General features: G+C 50.0%; 1 protein-coding gene across 2 annotated transcripts in view; it reads right to left on the bottom strand.

Annotated features, from left to right (window-relative positions):
- Positions 1-19960, bottom strand: part of Pepd (peptidase D) — a 122369-nt gene that overhangs the window by 55542 nt on the left and 46867 nt on the right. For both annotated transcript variants that reach the window (XM_004659957.2, XM_045154317.1), the window contains exons 8-9: positions 7962-8037; positions 6582-6628 (exon numbers count right to left, since the gene is read on the bottom strand). In XM_004659957.2, the coding sequence (XP_004660014.1) occupies positions 6582-6628; positions 7962-8037 (123 nt within the window). The remainder of the gene's footprint in view (positions 1-6581; positions 6629-7961; positions 8038-19960) is intronic.

Here is a 19960-nt window from a genome sequence, read left to right as displayed (position 1 = left end):
AAATTAACTTACAGGAGAATCTGAAAGATCAATCCCACACTTTCCATATTGTTCCAGCAAACAAAAACGATCTCAAGATATGGCTGAGTTGAAAAGAAAGCATTCAGAGCTCAATCTTCCAGGTTGAGACAAAGAACCAGTAAAAGAGCAATGACAAATACCAGCAGGATGCTGAACAGAGTGGAGTGGCTGTGGTCTCTCTCCAGCCATGTTCACTCACTGACCCTCACAGCCATGCCAGGGTGTGTTATGAGCAAACATCTCAGAGGAGGAAGCTGAGGTTCAATGTCATCAATGAGCCCAAGGTCACACAGCTGGGTAAGTGGCAGAGCTGGGACCCACATGCAGGACACTTAACACTAGGGATCATGCTCGCTAGCCACTAACCTACACAGCCTCTAATTTTAGCTTATTAGCAGAGTGGACCAAGATGCTATATACTGGCTGTGGTGGAAGTCTGGTCATCCACTCCCCAACTTGGTTCCTAACGCGATTCTCCAAAACCAGCAACCACGGCTCCTGGAGAAATGGCATCTCTGGGGCTGGGGCAGGCGTGTACAAGACGAGTGTGGGGCATCTTCCAGTGAGCGGGGCAAGGAAGGGTCCAAAAGCAGAATGGCGCACGTGCGTAGAAGCATACTCAAACCCAGACAACAGAGTGACTCGAACAGTGAAACGAGCAGCTTGAGCCCAAGTCCAAATAAACGTGCACGAGTCTATGGAGAAACAAGTGCAAAGCAAGCTGGGTAAATACCAGGCGGGAGGACAGCAGGGTGCTGGGAGCCTTGCAAGATGACGCACGACTGGCTCTCGTGGCGGCAGGCCTCCCTCCCAGTCTGAGAAGCCCGTGCTCAGTGACCGGCCAGAGTGTGCACTACGGACAGCGCGGAAGGAAGAGGGTGAGAGTCACTCACAGCGGAGACACCACACAGACACCGCCTCAGCCAGGTGACATCCAGGGAGATGTTATGGGACAGTCACGATCTTGTTAGTTTGTGATGACAATGACACTTTACCTCTGTGACCTGTCTCTTCCCAGTAACTCCAGTATAACAAGGGGAAACTAAAATTGAAGAGTTCTGGTCACAGTACCTAAGCAGGACTTTTCAAACAAGGTCACCGAAAGCAAAAACCTCTCAAGAACTTTGACAGCTCAGAGAAGCCCAAGAAGACAGTGCAACTAGATTTCTTAGGGTTTCCTGAGTAGGATCCTGGGGGGAAGCTAAGGAACCTGAGTGAATTACAGAGAGCGACAGGTCAGCATCACTTGGGGGTATGACTGTTCTGTCTTGTAGGCAAGGAGGGGTGGTGTGCCGGATATGGAATTCTCCTCTCTCCTCTCTTTCTGTGACCTAAAGCTGTTCTAAAACAAAAGGTTTATTAACTGCTACACACACACACACACACACACACACACACAGAGTGAGCACGCCAAGGGAGGTGCTTCAGCAGCAGCAGATAAAATCCCACATCCTTTCCTGATAAAATCCCCAGCAAGCCAGACGATGCTACTTCCCTAAACTCATGATCAACACTTATCGGAAGCCAACAGAACCAGTTAGGGGCAAAACAGTGCAAACCCATAAAGGCGCCTGGCCCACTGTTACTATGGTTCTGGAGGGACAAGTTCTCTGGCATTGCCAAGGCAGTGCTGGCTTCTCTCCCCAAGCCTCAATCAGGGCTACATCTCTGGACGACATATTTATAAAATCCTCTATCTGGTTCTTTGACTAGCATTCTGCTCAGAAAGCGTTCTGATCTGTGCCCTACATGTGCCATTCCTCAGATCCTCTCAGAGACAGAATGACCTATTCTTGTGTATAGAGTCCACTTGGCATGACAGCAGCCATCTTGACTTGTAACCACCATGATCACCCCTGAGTAACCATCGTCATTTTATCCAAATAGTTCCCCAAATAGGCAAAACCACTAGAGTGGTACGAACAGCTTTGTGATCAATCCCTGCCTGCCACCAAGGCAGGGTAGGTGGGCATGTGGGAACAGTCATGACAGGATGGGTGGCCCAGGATGAGGCAGATACAGCTCTGAACTTGGGATTTTCCACCTAGGCCATCCTGGCTCATAGAAAGGGCATGGCTCAGATGCTGGGAGGTGGCGCATGCAGAAGTAGGACCATGAGTTTAAGGCTGGGCTTCACAGGAGACTGTCTCCAAAATCCAAGTGCTTGTTATATAATTCAGTGTTATACAACATGTGCAAGGCCCTATGTTTGATCGAGAGAGAGAAAGGAAGAGGGAAGGAGGGAGGGAGGGAGGGGGGAGAAGGGCGCCAAATTGAGAAAGTGCTTGGCCTTCAGGGAGCTGGAAATGGTGCCTGCAGATCAACCGCGTCTGCCTCGCAGAAGGGAGGCAGGTCCAGAGCAGGGGTGCCCTCAGGAGCCCCCTCAACCATCCGCTATAGCCTGTATGCTCCCTGAAGGTCTGTCTCTGCAGAACAGAGCACTACGGAGGCTTTGGCCTCCTGACTGTCCTTACTGGAGTTATATAGTGTCTAATTCTTAAAAGAGGAAAGAACAACGTGTGTGGCCTGCTTTTCAAAGGTGTGGCCAGGGTTCCGGGGTAGACTGTATGCCCTAGCACCCGGACGCTCAGAGGGACATCCATGTAGGGTGAACTTGGGCAGTGGGTGGTCCATATGTGAGTGTAGGGGTGCATGTTTGCAGTGTGTTTATGTAGGCATGGTGCATGCATGCATGTGCGGGCATGGGCATGGGCATGTGATGGGGAGACAAAACCCTTCAGGCTGTGCCCCTACCCCATTCTTCAAATCTGGACTCAATAGGCACTCTGCACAAGCAGAACAACAGAGCCATGATTCACTCCATTTGTCCAAAGGGCAGGAAAAAGCAATAAGACCTTTAATAAAAAAATAATAAAAAAAAAAGCAGCAGCAGAGCTGGGCAAGTTCTTCATTAACACAGGCCTGAAAGAAAGCAGGAGGGAACTACTGCGGGCTGCTGCCTGCCTCAGGGTCCCAGAGACACCCAGCCCTGGTGCAGGGTCTCCAGCCAGGGCTCGTGTCAGACAAGAAGAGTCCCAGCCAGGGAAAGAGGACAGGCCACAGGGATCCTATCACACCCTCAGAATCTGTCTCTGAAATGACTCTCACAGAAGTCCTCCTCCAGATATCATGAAGGGTCCTAAATGTCCCATTCACAGCCTGGAGAAAGGGAGAAGCATATTCCAATTAAGGTCCCAGGCTGTCAAAAGCATCAAGTTATTAATCTCCTTGTGGCAAATGTGAACCGGGACCTGCTTACACAGCCAATTGAGCATGCTCTAAATTAGTGTTTGCAGGTAATTGATTCAGCTGCCAGCCCTGTGCCAGCCGGCTACAAGCCGGTTACACCACTAACATTAAATATACGAGGCGGTAAAATGGACCGCCTGATTGGGCCCGCAGTCAGATGCTGTGTGAGCCCAATTTGCCCAAACATTAACGTCTTATTGGCTTAACACAATTTACTACACCTCAATTTCAGAAAATGATTTTCATTTCCTTTGCAACCTCGCTCACGGGTATAGCACAGAGGAGGTGTTGTCTTCATAAATGCCATCAGCTAGCTTAACTCTTATTTTATATGCCCTTAAGATTGCATAATAAGGGCTGGAGAGATGGCTTAGTGGTTAAGCACTTGCCTGTGAAGCCTAAGGACCCTGGTTCAAGGCTCGATTCCCCAGGACCCAGGTTAGCCAGCTGCACAGCGTCTGGAGTTCACTTGCAGTGGCTGGAAGCCCTGGCGTGCCCATTCTCTTGCTCTCTCTCTTTCTCTGTCACTCTCACATAAATAAATAATAAACAAGAATTCTCAACTTAAAAAAAAAGATTGCATAATAAATCTTTGATAATTAAAAAAAGTTAAGACAAGGCTTAGAAGGGGGTCTCCTGCCAGCACCTCTGAGTCTGGTGGGGGTCCCAGCCTCCGACCCTTGCCTCCAGTCATGACTTCAGGCTCCTTCCGCATCGGCCCCCTTGTTCCCCCAGGGGTGGTCTCAGGAGGCCACAGTGCATGAAGACACATGAGCACGTCAGGAGCAGCTTGCTTTCCTTCGCCACCGTCAACCCACATGTCCACATTAGCTGAAGCGCCGGCTGCCCTGGCCTACCGGCAACAGGCTGGCCCGTGTTCACAAACAATGGCAACAGGCTGGCCCGTGTTCACAAACAATGGCAACAGGCTGGCCCGTGCTCACAAACAATGGCAACAGGCTGGCCCGTGTTCACAAACAATGGCGGGCTCTGTGCGATGCCCGCCCCCCTCCCCGACGCGTCAAATCACCTGCAGGTTTTCTACAGGGAATAACGCAATGCCAATAGTTATGCTGCATGGTTTCATAAAAATGACAAGGAAAATATCTGCACATGTTTAGTTACAGATGCGATTTTTAAAAAATATGTTAGATCCATGGTTGGCATGGCTGGCTGAACCTGTGATGCATGACGCTCAGATAAGGAGGTGACTGTCCTGCTAATATGGTTAGACGTGACAATGGCATGGTGGTTATGCAAAGGGGAAAGTACTCTCACCAACTGAGACGCCTCCTGAAATTGTACGAGTGAAATGACAGGTCTGAGCTTCAGTTTTCAAATACTCCAGCAAAGCAAAGAACAACAGTCAACAAGACTGGAGATGGATGGGGATTCAGGGTTCGTTAAACTAGTCTAGATTAGATTTCCGAAATGTCCCACTGAAAGAAGAGGTGGCTTCCATCCCGAGGCATTCCTTGTTCCCGACGAGGGTAAGCTGCAGCAGGGTCAGCTCAGGGGGGTCACGGGGAAGGCGTCTCGAGGCCCCTTCTGGATGCCACATCAGAGCTGAACCCCTGCAGCTCACGGCACAAGGCTGCCAGCAGGCAGTGGGCTGCAGGGCCCCATGCTGCCATAAGCCATTCTTGCTCTGATTTCTTGGTTATTTTTACTTGAGACATCTGTTATAGGTCACTGTGAGTCAACTCAATTGAGAACAGGTTTCTGGGGCAGTGCCAATCTGAGGGACTCATCGCCCAGCCCATCTCCATGGGTTGGCCCTAAAGCTCTCTTTCCATCCCAGATCTTCAAGGGAATGGGGGAGGGACCCTGGGAGCTGCAATCCCACAGAGTCTTGCTGCCGTTAATTCTGTGAAGGCAAAAGCTGGGACAGGCTCTGCATGCCCTCTTCCAGCCTCCTCGGGATGACAGGGCTGTGACTTTGATGGGCACATGTTCTATGCACCCTCCTGGGATGCCACAGTGCTGTGGCAGAGCCATTTTAACCACTTCCTATCAGAGCAAGAAGAAAGAACTACAAAGCCTCAATGTGCAGAACAGCTTTCAGGGTTAGACCCCTGGAAAGACCCTTGTCTGAAATCCCCAGCTGCAGTGCGCAGTGTCCATGCTGGTCACTGCTGACCCCTGTGCCTCAGGGTGGCCCCCACTGCAGCGATATGTAGACAAGAACAGAAGGGCTGGGACAACATTTCCTGTTATCATAACAAAATACCCAAAGCAGGCTACTTTATAAAGAAAAGAAGTTTGTTTCGTTTGTAGGTTTTGGAGGCTCCAAGTTCATGGGTCAGGCCCACTGGTCTGACCTTTGGAGAAGCAGGAGAGCTGGGGGGGGGGGCAGGTTAGGCTGGCTCTTTTTATAAACCTTTCTCAAGAACTACCTTAAGCCTTCTTAGTGCAGGACTCTCAATGACCAAAAGACTAAGACTAAGAGACCTCCCAGTGGCCGCCCCTCATAAAGGTCCCACCAACTGTCGCATCAGCACCCTGAGGACACATGAAGCCTAGGGGTCAGACATCAATGAAGACCCAGCACTGCACAAGCACAGACAGGCCTGAGGGTGACCCAAGCGGTAGACCTGGGGCCCCAAAAGTGGGGAAGTGTGTCAGCCACCAAGCTCTTACCAAGCCAGGTAGGAAAGGAAAACCTGGGGTGGGAAGGGGGAGGGCACTCTTCAGTGTCACCTCTCCAGTTCTCCATGTGGTCACTGATGGGAGGCTCGGGACACAGTCTGGCCTGGGTCAAGAGTTTACTTGAGCCATGGGCAGCAGAAAGCCAGTCTGTGGGTCTAGGAGCAGGGCTGGGCAGCCTGGGGAAGCACCTAAGTGCGCTGGCTCACTGCAGGTCTAATTGGCACTGAGGAGGGCTAAGGAAGCTTCCAGAGCACTTTATGAGCCACTTGACCACCCACCCCTTGCCCCAGCCATCCACACACAGCACACACAATGGTATTTACACATAAAAACAGCAAGCTGTTTCACTAGTGGCTTTCAGAGGCACAACAGCAGCTGTATGGTAAAGTTTCCTGCAAACTGCAGAAACAAAGTCCAAGAGTAGAATGATGGGGCACTAAACCACCCTGGAGCGTCATCAAGGACCATTACCATCAAACACTCTGCCAAGAGCCAGGGAGGCGTCTACCATCAGGAGAAAAATCATCTCTGGCTGCGATCCCAAAGCCGCTCATAATCCCCACTTGATCTGCATGGTGCTGCGGCCCTCACCTGTTATTTGCTTGGGGAACATAAATTACTGTTTTTACATTTTAATCTTTGCCCAGAGAGACACAGCTTACCTTTCCATCTCATATTCTTTCATTCCCACTTTTACAGCCTTCATTACCTAGAGGATGGATATTAAGCAAAGACACTGTATTAAGCAGATAAGTAACACAGTTATAAATAATGTATAGCACTTTTTCAAAAGCTCCTCTTAAAAAAAAAAGTGGTGCAGAAATGTGAAAAATTGGACCTTTTAAAGGCTCCAAAATCCACACAGTTTATTGAGACCACTGAGGCGCACTTCACTCGGAAGCGATAAATGCTGAGCTCCGAGCTCCAGCTTGCGGGCAGCCAGCCGGCAGATAAGATCTGACCAAGATGTTTGGTGAATCCCTAGTGCTAACAAAGGTATTCTTGGCCTAATTCTTATAAAAGAGAGAAAGTTAATTCCCTATGCCCACTGAGATTCTACCGCCTGCCACCCACCACTGTCATTTCGCAGCACCAGGCTGTGGCTGTCCCTCTGAGCCGGCCCTGGCCTCTTCTGTGATAGTTACCTGCTGCTCACCCCAGCCCAGCCCTGAGTGTCTGTGGAATATCCACTTCATTATTTGTTCTCCTTCCTTCAAAGAAAGAGGCTTGAAAATAACCATGTGAAGACCTTTTCAGAAAAAGGATGAGAGCTGGGTGTGGTAGAGCTGGCCCCTAGTGCCAGCACTTGGGAGGTGGGGACAGGAGACTCCTGAGGCCGAGGCAGCCTAGGATACACAGTAAAACCTGGTCTCAAAAAAAAAAAACAAAAAACAAGAAACAAACAGGAGGGATGGTAGTAAGTGTATTGGAATTACAGCTAGAGAAGGAGGCTTTAAAGTAAAGCTGAGCAGGACATGGCAGGAGGCCAGAAAGGAGAGCTCTAGCCTCCTGGAAGTGGGGAGCTCTGGGTGGGAAATCCCTTGAGGATGAGCATCCAGCGCCCTTGCAAAGTGCTGTAAGGGAGGGGAATGGGGAGCAGAGATTCTTCTGCCCCTTCCCTACACCCACTGAGGAAGAGTGTGCTCCTGCCCCTCACACGGTCCCCAAAGACCGAGGTCTGGCTACAACCATTCCTCTCTCATCCCTCACGTGCACAGCTCTCACCCCACGCTCAGCAGCGCTGCCTGCCGGCTGTGGTTTGGACGTGAATGTCCCGCACGGCTCACTCCAGTAGGAAGCAGGATGCTGTGGGAGAGGCCTTCATAGGGCCTAGCCCACTTTGGTCCTAGTCACTCTGCTTCCTGGTCAGCCAAGATGTGAGTAGGCTGCTATACCCTCCTGCTGCCATGGAGCTACCCACCACCAGGATGGCCTGGATCCACCCAGAACTGTGAGTCAAGCGGCTTCTTCTCAGGTATTTGGTCTCAGTAATGAGAAAAATACCTAATACAGTGCCTAAACAGAGACCGTGTCCAACTCACCTCACGGTGGGCCTCACTGGAGATCCGATTAGTATAGCGCAAAACCTCTAGCTCCATGTCTGTTTTGAACACTCGGCTGTAGAGAGAGGAAAAAGAAAGTAGCAAGTCAGTGACCCTCAGCAAGAGCCGGAGACTCAGCACAACCTACAGAGCCTGGGAGGTGGCTGAGGCCCCTGTGGCTACATGAGTGAGAACAAGCCCAAGCCCCCAGTGCTGCACGCCCCCGGCACAAGAGAGCCTGGGGGGAGGGCTGCATGCCCCCCCACCCCACAAGAGAGCCTGGGGGGGAGGGCTGCATGCCCCCCCACCCCACAAGAGAGCCTGGGGGGAGGGCTGCATGCCCCCCCACCCCACAAGAGAGCCTGGGGGGGAGGGCTGCATGCCCCCGGCCACAAGAGAGCCTCGGGTGGGAAGGCTGGAGTGGCTGCCCATCGGTCGGACCTCCCTCAATGCAGGCAGTCTGCAGTGACAAGAGCTGGCAGCAGCCTGGCGATGAAGATGCCAACCCTCTACAGGCAGACCCTGGAGGCTCAGTTTTCTCACCCACAGGAGGGGAATGAGCCCTAAACAGCAAAGGTGTTGGGCCTGAATCTGAAGGGTGCTGCCTGCCTCCCAGAGCTCGGCCCAGATGGCTGACGGCACTTCTTGGCTCCTCCTCACTCTTTGGCCCGTGGGGTAGCCCAGGGGCACATGTGACTCAGGCCCCTGACCAAGATGGGCTAGGTGTGGGGAGACAGAGAGGCCAGGTTTCTCGGCGGGGTGTCAGTCCAGATGTAGAGAGAGCTGGTCTGCAGAGAAGCAGGGTGCTGGGGACGAGCAGGGACAAGGGCGACTGCAGGGAGTCCAGGTGTCTCCTACCTGAAACCAAAGGGTGCCCAAGGGCCTCACGGCCAACGCCTGGTGATGCACCCACTAGAACACGGCTCGTTTCTCGTCCTTGCATTCAGTCCTACCCTCACATGGAAGGAGAACATAATCAAAGTTCGACAGCACCACCCAGTGATCCACTTTCCCCAGCTGCGGCTGAGATTCTACTGTGCACCTCAGTTTCCTCATACTTGAAGTAGAAATGACAACAGTGCCCTTAGGGCTGCGGTGAGAAATGACGTGCTATTCACTTATTTAGAGACAGAGTCCCACTCTGTAGCACACACTCGCCTGGAACTCTCCAACAGGTGTGTTCCTGGTCAATTGCCACATCCCTCAAAGAGCCAGGAGCACAGAAATAAAGCATGAAATCTGCCTGGAAGCCAGCCACATCTTCTGGTGACCTTAGATCAGCTGCCATGATTTCCATCAATGGAGATCTGCCATCCCTTGGGATCCATGGGCAAGGCCATCCGGGGCCCTCCACTGATGCTCAGGTCCCTTACATGAGCTGTAGTAATGGCACTTAACATGCACAGACCCTCACGTGTACCCAGAGCACTTGCAGGCATCTTGACATACCCACACAATGTAAACACCATGCAAGTGGCTGTATGAGGAAATGATGACAAGACGGACTGGCGAGCTGGGTTAGGTTAAGAGCAGTTCCCGTGCACGCATGAGGACCTGCGGAGGCCGGAGAGGCCGCTCAGGTTTGATCCCCGGGACCGACATAAAAGAGCTGGGCATAGCCGCGCACATCTGTAACCCCAGTACTATGATGAGCAGAGACTGGAGAGCCACTGTGGCTCATGAAAACCCGGCAACCTCTGAGATCAGGAAGAGACGACATCTTAAGGAAGAGCAGGCAGAAGAAAGGCGGCGGGGACGCCTGACATTTCCCGCCGGCCAACACAGCCGAGCGCAGGGGCACGACAGGAGCACATGCGTGCGCATGCAGCACAGCCCCGCGTGTACCCCATCTCACACAGGAGGACAGACTGACGATAGGAAACCGAGAGAGAGAAAGAGAAAGGAGAAAGAAAGATGGATGACAAGAGGGGCTGGGGAAATTGCTTAGTGGTCAAAGGCACTTGTTTGTAAAGCCTGTCAGCTGGGTTCAATTCCCCAGCATCCTCATAAGAGTCAAGGTTGCATGACCCACTCTGGCTCCTTTTATACCACACACACACCCTCTATGTCCAAAGCAACACAAAAGGTGTCATTCTCAAACATTCACAAATTCAGAAATGACAAAAAATATTTCAGGAAATATCTTAGTAAAGACATAGATGGAATAATCCAATAAAAAAGAAGAGATGAGGACTGCAGGACTGTTTAGCTGATAAGGTGATTTATTTGCCTTGAAAGCATGAGGACCTGAGTTTAAATCCCAAAAGTCACTTACAAAAAAATCTGGTGCATGGTAGCATACGTAATATAATCATAGTGCAGAGAGAGAATGGGTGCACCGGGGCCTCTTGCAAATAAACTCCAGATGCATGTGTCACTTTGTGCATCTAACTTTACACCGGTACTACGGAATCGTATCTGGGCTGGGAGGCTTTGCAACCAAGCATGTTCAACTGCTGAGCCATCTCCCAGCCCCCTTTGTTTTAAAAGCAGGTTTTGCCTCACTGTTGCCAGGCTGACCTGGTATTCACTCTGTAGCCCACACTAGCTTTGAACTCACGGCAATCCTCTCACCTCAGCCTGCTAGGCAGTGAGACTGAAGGCACAAGCCACCATCCTGATTCCAATTCCTTTTTGTAAAAATCTGTACTCCTTGATGAAGAATGGCATTTCAAAGGGCAAAGTGGGTGGGGGGGGGGAGGGAGGGTATTACCATGGGATATTTTTTTATAATCATGGAAAATGTTAATAAAAATTGAGAAAAAAAATCTGCACTCCTGCATATATATATTTTGTGATGGCTGGTTGTAAGTTGCTAGGTTGAATTTAAAATTGGATCAGTATTTTTCTCTGCCCAGTCCACTACTGAGATCTCTCTACTACTCTTGCCATGCAAATTCATATACTTTCCCTCTTTCCAACCTCTTCTCCACTCTTCTCTCCTCCTTATTCTCCATAACTACAGCCTTCCACAGCCCTGACAGACTAAAATCTGTGGAACCTAAAAGAATCCCAACGGGCCTCCCTCAGGTATTTGTACCACCTCCACCTTTTCCAGAATTAACACCATTCCTCATCCTAACTCACTCCAGACCCTCCCAAGTCTAAGTAACTAAATTCCTAACACACTGTGTGCCAGCCTTGTTTGTTTACCCACCAGCAAGCACCCAAGTCACAAGGACCATTACTGACCCACTACTAGAGCAATGGGTGGTTCTTTGGAAGAATAAAAGACATTAACATCCCCCTTGGCAAAGCTAACCAAAAACAGAGAGAAGACCCAAATTTAAAGAGACAGAGAATGTAAAGGAACATTATAACAGACACCAGTAAAATTCCGAGGATAATAAAAATATACCTTAAAAACATATACCCTACTAAATTGGAAAATCTAAAAGAAATGAATGGATCAATTTCTATATGCATATGACCTACCTGGAAAAAATCAAGATGACAAAACCCATTTAAATAGACCTATGACAGGCAATGATATCTAAAGTTACTAAAGCAACAACAACAAAAATAACCACGTCTAAATAAAAAGAAATCAGACCCAGATGGATTCACTAGCGAATTTGACCATACCTTCACAGAAGAATTCCAATGCTTCTTAAACTTTTCCATAAAACAGAAAAGGAAGGAGTACTACCAAACTTCTTTTTATTTGTAATGAGAGTGAGCGAGAAAGAGAATTGGCACGCCAGGGCCTCCAGCCACTGCAGTCGCACTCCAGACACGTGTGCCACCTTGCACGTGTCACCTGGTACATCTGACTTGTATGGGATCTAGGGAGTTGAACATGCATCCTTAGGCCTCACAGGCAAGCAAGCACCTTAACTGCTAAGCCATCTCTCCAGCCCACAAACTTCTTTTAATGAAGCCAGTTATTACCCTGATATTACAACCAGATAGACACGACAAAGGATATTACAAGCTAATCTCCTCCTAAACATAGATGCAAAACTAAACTAAACTAAACTAATGAGGTCATGAATAAGCAATTTGGAGACCAATTCTTTGTTAGCAAATTTAAAATACGTAATTTTTTAAAAACACAGAGTTTGGGAAGAAGTGTGCCCTGTGGGAGTATAATGCTGTGCCCAGAAACTGCAGTTATAAGAAAATTTCACTGCCAAGGGTGGACTACCTCCCAGTGAGCTGTTGATCTGGGAGACATCTTCATCACACCTTCCAAGGCTCAGGGAACACAGAAGAGGCACCAGAAAAAAAACAACAACTCAACAATCAGTGGATGGAAAGGAGCGCTTTGGGATGCTATCTTCTGGACTTGAGTGGCTGCTGCATTCTCAACCTCACAGAGGTGGTTGTTGTCTGCACAAGACCTGTACAATACTGAGCTTATCAACATGTTGAAGGAGAGAGAGAGAAGGCAGGAAGGGAAGGAGGGAGGGAGGGAAGAAAGGAGGAAGAGAAAATGAAAATAGCAGGGGATAGTTGAGAGAAGGGCTTAGTGGTAGGGAGTGGGGACAAAAACAGTAATAGGAGGGAATTAAGATCAAAATGCATTACATGCATGTACAAAAATTGACAATACAAAGTGTTTTGCTCGTGTGTGTGGTACGTGTGATGTACACATGTGTATATGCCCTTGCATGTACAAAAATTGTCAATACAAAGTGTTTTGCTCGTGTGTGTGGTACGTGTGATGTACGCGTGTGTATATGCCCTTGCATGTACAAAAATTGTCAATACAAAGTGTTTTGCTCGTGTGTGTGGTACGTGTGATGTACGCGTGTGTATATGCCCTTGCATGTACAAAAATTGTCAATACAAAGTGTTTTGCTCGTGTGTGTGGTACGTGTGATGTACACGTGTGTATATGCCCTTGCATGTACAAAAACTGTCAATACAAAGTGTTTTGCTCGCGTGTGTGGTACGTGTGATGTACACGTGTGTATATGCCCTTGCATATACAAAAACTGTCAATACAAAGTGTTTTGCTCGTGTGTGTGGTACGTGTGATGTACACGTGTGTATATGCCCTTGCATGTACAAAAACTGTCAATACAAAGTGTTTTGCTCGTGTGTGTGGTACGTGTGATGTACACGTGTGTATATGCCCTTGCATGTACAAAAACTGTCAATACAAAGTGTTTTGCTCGCGTGTGTGGTACGTGTGATGTACACATGTGTATATGCCCTTGCATGTACAAAAATTGTCAATACAAAGTGTTTTGCTTGTGTGTGTGGTACATGTGATATACACATGTGTATATGCCCTTGCATGTACAAAAACTGTCAATACAAAGTGTTTTACTCGTGTGTGTGGTACGTGTGATGTACACATGTGTATGCCCTTGCATGTACAAAAATTGTCAATACTAAGTGTTTTGCTTGTGTGTGTGGTACGTGTGATGTACACGTGTGTATATGCCCTTGCATGTACAAAAATTGTCAATACAAAGTGTTTTGCTTGTGTGTGTGGTACATGTGATGTACGCATGTGTACATGCCCTTGCTGTGCCCAGGTGCCACCTGCATGGTGGAGGCTGGAACAGAATGCTAGATGTCTCTCTCCACTCTTGGGCCTGTTCTTGCTGTGAGCCAGAGTATCTTACTAGTATCTGAGCTTTCTGTTCTTTGGGAGCCCCTGAAACTCCCTGGCCTTTGCTCCCCTTTACAGGTCTAGAGTTACAGACCTGCGTGGCCACGCGCAGCTGTTTGCTTGGGATCCGGGGCCTTGAGCACGGGAGGCTTCAGGCCACCCCGGCCCTCCTGCCTGCACAGGCAGCATACGTAGCCACCGGGCCCTCGCACTAGCCTACTCAAAAGATTTTTTCTTTTTGTAAACTCATACTCTAAATAGGGAATAAATTAAAATGTAAAGTAATATTTTTTTTCTTTGTTGTGCTGGGGTTGAACTTAGGTCCTTGTACACAGTAGTGATCTATCACTGAACTACATCCCCGAGCGCTGGAGTCCCTCACTGACAGTAAGAAAGAGAGCCTACTCGGTGCTGGTGGCAGGCCTGTCCTTAAGGAAGACCTTAGGTCAGTGCAGGCAGGACAAAAGCTGCCACCCTAGTGAGCTCTGCACAGGGCATAGCCACAGTAGCATCAACAGACACTCCGTTTTATGGTTTTGCTTGGTTTTTTTTTTTTTTTTTTCTTTTTCATTCTCCAGTTATCTTCTTCCCTCCTCCAAACATAAAATTTATAAAGTTTAGGCTGGAGAGAGGGCTTAGCAGTTAAGGCACTTGCCTGCAAAGCCAAAGGACCCAGGTTTGATTCCCCAGTACCCACATAATGTACAAGGTAGTGTTATGCATCTGGAGTTTGTTTGCAGTGTCTGGAAGCCCTAGCACACCCATGTTCATTCTCTCTCTCAAATAAATAAATAAAATAATAGTTTAAAATGTCTAAAACTGGCAGGATGTGGTGGTGCACGCCTTTAATCACAGCACTCAGGAGGCAGAGGTAGGAGGGTTGCCGTGATTTCAAGGCCACCCTGAGACTCCATAGTGAATTCCAGGTCAGCCTGGGCTAGAGTGAGACCCTACCTCAAAAAGCAAAAAAAAAAAAAAAAAAAAAAAAATCTAAAACTTAGGGATCACATGAACAGAAGAAATGATGTCAGGGCCCTGTCACAGAGCCGCGGAGGCACTGTGGAGGGGAGGCCGAGCTGGGAGATGGCCGGGGCTGGCCGGGGAACAAGGACGGTCACAGAGCAGGACAGACAGGAGGAACCGGTGGGTGCAAACCAAAACCAGTCGCATGCGCAGCACTGCAGGAGGCGCTCGGGCAGCTCGGTGGGCGCCCGTGCTGTAACCCGCCGTCCCTGCACGACTCAGAACCGGTTTTCGCTCTTCAATTAGTGTACGCTCATCGTAAAACAAAAAAGTGTTCCATTATGGCATTTTCATATGTCTTTTTTTTTGAGGTAGGGTCTCAATCTAGCCCAGGCTGACCTGGAATTCACTCTGTAGTTTCAGGGTGGCCTCGAACTCACGGCGATCCTCCTACCTCTGCCTCCCGAGTGCTGGGATTAAAGGCGTGCGCCACCCCACCCAGCTCATATGTCTTTTTTGTATTTGTTGTTGGCCTTGAACTTACAATCCACCTGCTGTCTCTTGTGCTGACACAACCATACCTGTTTTCATGCATGTATATAATGTACATTGATCACATTCATTTCTGTCACCCCCCCCATTACCCTTTCTTGTCTCTCTTCTTCCTAAAAAATCCCCTTTCCTCTTTGTCTTCAAGAGAAAAAAGTCCAGATTCCACATGAGAGAAAATGTGTGATACTTGTCTTTCTGAATGTTTTTTCACTTAACCCGATGATCTCCAGTTCCATTCATTTTTCTGCTAGTAACATTGCTCATTTCCTTGAGGCTGATAAAACTCCACCACACGCCCCATACCCTCATATGCTGACGGGCCTCCAGGCTGACTTCACAGCCCAGCCACTGTGAAAACAGAAACGATGGCCATGGCTGTGTGGGCATCACAAAGGGGCGATGACTATGATCTCTTCAGGCACAAGGCTCTCATGGTAGTGCTAGTTTTAGTTTTGAGGAACCTCCACACTGATTTCCATAATGGCTGTATCAGTTCACATTTGTACCAACAGAGAAAGACTACAGAATGGCTGAAAATATTTGCCAGCCATTCCTCTGACAGGGGATTGATATCCGGAATGTATTTTAAAACCTCCAAAAGTTAAACACTAAAGTACAAATGATCCAATCAGTAAATAGGCAAATGAACTGGACAGAGAGTTATGAAAAGAAGTACAAATGGGCAATAAGCACATGGGGGAAAATGTTTACCATCCTCAGCCGCCAGGGAAATGCAAATCCAAACCACGCTGAGATCCCATCCCACCCAGTCAGAGTGGCTGTGATGGAGGAAACCAGTGGCATTTTCTAATGAGGTACACATATTGCTTTGATAATACTTTTTAAACTTTAATGAGGACTGCCATGAAGGCAAATATGCACTCATTCATTGCACCTTGCTATTAAGAAAGTACCAGTTTGACATTCCCCGCACGGCGATGGGGAAGGCACGCCTCATGGAACTCTGAGACTCAAGAGAGAGAAACAACTACAAAGTGGGGGGTATGGAAGGGGATGGCAAGAAGGGCCCAGGATCCTCGGATCATTAACACTGAGACCTGCCGAATGGGCACAGGAGAACGGAGGACAGGCTGGAGGGTTCCCAGTACACCTCCCTCAACAGCCAGTTTGGCTGCTGTGCTGAAGGTGACTCACCTATCCCAGCCCCACCTGACCACTTTCTCTCCCAAGATGAGCAAAGCTGGAGTCCCTGACCAGCACCTGCCCCTGTTTCCAGAGGGGACCCACTATCCATCCTGTCTGTCTTCAGCTGACCACACAGCAACCTGAGGGAAGGCCACCCAGAACAAACCAGGGGAAGGAAAGGGGGAAGGAAGACAGGGCTGAGTGACATGGACTCAGACCTCTCCCTGGCCTCTGTCAGAAGCAGCCTGGAGACCTCACGGAAGCAGCTGCTGACTCACACCACCTCCAAGTGGCCCTGCAGCTGGTGCAGTGGCCACTGGCTGCAGTGAAATGAGGATGGCACCTTGCAGCATGCTACTGCCTTCCAGAGAGGTGGAGCCCAGTCAGCCCAGTGAGACTGTTCCCAAGTGAATATTCTCTTTCGTCAGGCAGACTCCATGGCCTGGCAGGGTATTGCTCGTCACCAGAGAGGTGTTCCTGATTCCACTGCAGGACACTGGTGGCAGTCACCCCTGGGGGACCAGATGCTTGTTTCTGTATGCAGGAAGGGATGCGTCCAGAGACACAAGTGGGGCTCTGAGGAGGTGCATTAGCCCCTCATGTGCAAATCCACTTGCAGAATAACCTTGTGACCACTGTGTCTCCTTCTTTTCCACTGCCACCCCCCCCAATCAGATTTGGGCCTCTCTTGGATGTAAGGATGACCACAGAGTCACAATACAGTAGAAACAGGCCCAGGTCCTCCCTGGTCCTCTGTCCCTCTCTAGCTGGCCCAGCTCTCACCACTGCTCTTGCCAACACTTCACCCTATCTTGGCCTGTGCCCACCAGTCCTGGAGGCCTTACCTGGGCCTGCTGCGTACCTGCTATAGGACCTAGGAGACAAAACGGAGCTGGGTGGGTGACATGCAAGCTCCAGCCTCCGGCCTCGCTGGTCTTCTGCCAGGCCTGCAGCTCGTGGGGAGCGTGCACAAAGCCTACTCTCAACTTCCTCCCCCTCTGCACCTTCCCTGCACAGGCTCCCCTCAGTCAACGAATGAACTGACCCTGCGGATAAGGGGTAAGGGAATAAGCTACTCTGCCTCTCCTTCCCCAACTCACAATTCTTTTTTCCCCCAAATATTTATTAACTTCCATGATTATAAAAAGTATCCCATGGTAATACCCTCCCTCCCCCACTTTCCCCTTTGAAACTCCACTCTCCATCATATCCCCTCCCCCTCTCAATCAGTCTCTCTTTCATTTTGATGTCATTATCTTTTCCTCCTCTTATGATGGTCTTGGGTAGGTAGTATCAGGCACTGTGAGGTCATGGATATCCAGCCAACTCACAATTCTTATACACACACACACACACACACACACACACACACACACACACGTTTAGAATCTCAGCCAACCTCCTCCATCCTGATCCTTTTTGTTTTTGGCCTTTGAGTCAGACTCCCATACACAGCCCAGGCTGGCCTTAATCTCCCCACAAGCCTAAGCTAGCCTAGAAGCTTCCACTTCCAGCCCCACCATGTGCTCTGGGCATACAGGAGCACGCAGCACATCTGCTGTCTGCAGGCCCCTCTTACTCCAGCGTCAGGACCACGAGACAGGCTCCTCTTACAGGAAAATCTTCTAGCCAAGTCCTCCAAAGTAGCTTCTGCTTTCCACTTTCAACCTCCACTCCCTCCTGTCTCCTCCACCCTCGTCTCCCCGTAGCTTGAACCTCTGTGCCGGCCGTCCTCTCCTCCCATCTAAACTCAGGGCAGGCAGGAGCCACGGGCAGTTTCCTTGCCACTACTGCCCCACTGTTTGCCCTCCATGCCGGCTTGCTATGCTTCACTGGCACGGGGCTCCGGGCTGGGTCTCCCTTGGGCATTCTAACCCACCCCCAGCCTAGGGTCCCACACATGAGAACTCCCACCGTGCCTTGGGCTCCACAGGTCCCCTGCAGCAGAAAGCAGACACCTGGCAACCAGTACCCTAGGCGCCTCTCTCTGGCCCGCGGCCACGCCCCCGTCCGTCCCAGGGCTCTGGTGTGCCCTTCACCTATCCAGCCTCCCCCAGGCCCTCCCTCTCTCTCCAGACTCTACTTACTCCAGCTTCTACACACTCTGGCCTGTCTCTTCCCATAGCGGCTGGGCTCATCCTGACGAGTACAAGACTCTGGCTTCTCTGGTTTCTCTGGTTTCAATAGCCTCCAGCTGACCTCAGGATGAAGGACAATTCCACTGCAGGATGCCAGCTCTCCTCCCCATGTTCACAGGACTCTCCACCACCAGGACCTCAGCACACCTCCCACTGTTCTCCTCACCACAACCTCGACTCTCCTCCTCACACCGCGAGCCCGACTCTCCTCCCAGTGCTCAGCAGACAATCCTACATTTTCTTCTCTCTCTCTCTCTCTCCTCGGCCTGGAATTAGCTAAGCCCTTTCACCAGCTAGGCAGCCTCTGGCTTCAGGAAACTCAGCTTTCCCATGACCAAGGAGGGCTCCCCACACCTTCACCCTAGGCCAAATCCCTTCTGTGTTCCAAAGGTAGTAGAGGAACCCTCTTAGAGCTATCGCGCTGGGAGATTTTTAAAGGTATTTCTAAAAGGCTGTGGTATCCTGGCAAGGTAGAGGCCCCACAGCAGACCTACAGCTCATCAACCCAAGACAGTGCACTCAAGCTGGAGCCTTCTACTTCCAGCAAGGACAAGTGATGGGCTGTGTGACAAAGAAGAGCTGGCATGGCGGTCAACACCTGTGATCCCAGCATGCAGGACGCCTCTGAGAAAGGACAAGCAGGACTCTGAGCCTGCCTGGGTTATACAGTGAGACTGTCTGTGGTCTTGGGAATGGAAAGGATACCAACCTCCCCAGCCCCAGTCAGAAGGAACGCCGCTCAGCCTGTCAGGCCAGTGGCTCAGGCACAGCCTCCTGGGAACTCCTTGCGGAGCACCACAAGGAAGAGGCCCAGGCTGGAAGCCCCAGGAATCCCTACTCCCTTCACACTCATTCCTGCCTTCCCCGGCAGGCAGTGGAGCACCATCCCCACGGAGACACAAGAAAGGACGGCTCAGATCAAGAAGGAAGACTGCGCACTGTTCTGAGCAGAGACAGCCAGAGCCCCACTCTCTTTTCTGATTTTACTTTAAGGCGAACGGCACACTGGAGTGCCAGTTAGTTCAGCCAAGGCTTCATTTTCTTAAGTCTCATTAAAATATAAAATATAAAATATACACACATATATAGTGAGTTCAAAGCTACAGAAAGACCCTGTGTGAAAAACAAAATAATAAAATGGAAGCACAGCAAATTATCCTGCAAAGGCAGCCCTCGAAGGCTTGACTGGGCCTTGTCCCAGTCCAACTTACTCCAAGCTTAGACAGAGGCCTGCGTGTGCTGGTTTAACCAATTATCCTGCCTAGGTGGGAAGAAGAGAGGCACTGTCATGCCTGGCTGGTTACATCCCAAACACAATCCCAAGACACTTTTTTAAAAACAATTACTGAAGACAACAGCACTCAGCAGGCGGCACAGTGTCTCCACATGTGATAAGGCCACTTCTGCTGCTCCTGAGCAAACAGGACGAGGGAAAGACGGATCATTTTCTGAACGCCCACCAGGCCTGAGGGGAGGCATGCTCTGGGGCAGGCTTGGCCAAGCCTCGCTGGTGACTTCGTCCACCAGGCTGACATCCCCACAGGGGGCAAGACCACCTCCCACAGGAAGCAAGAGGCCAGGGCCCAGGATAGAAAACTGTGGCACCCCACACGAAGCTGGAGTGGAAGGCGAGC

This window comes from Jaculus jaculus, chromosome 7 (genome assembly GCF_020740685.1).
Source record: "Jaculus jaculus isolate mJacJac1 chromosome 7, mJacJac1.mat.Y.cur, whole genome shotgun sequence".
Taxonomy (NCBI): domain Eukaryota; kingdom Metazoa; phylum Chordata; class Mammalia; order Rodentia; family Dipodidae; genus Jaculus; species Jaculus jaculus.
The sequence above is the reverse complement of the archived record's forward strand: the minus strand, read 5'-3'. Positions and strand labels throughout refer to the sequence as shown.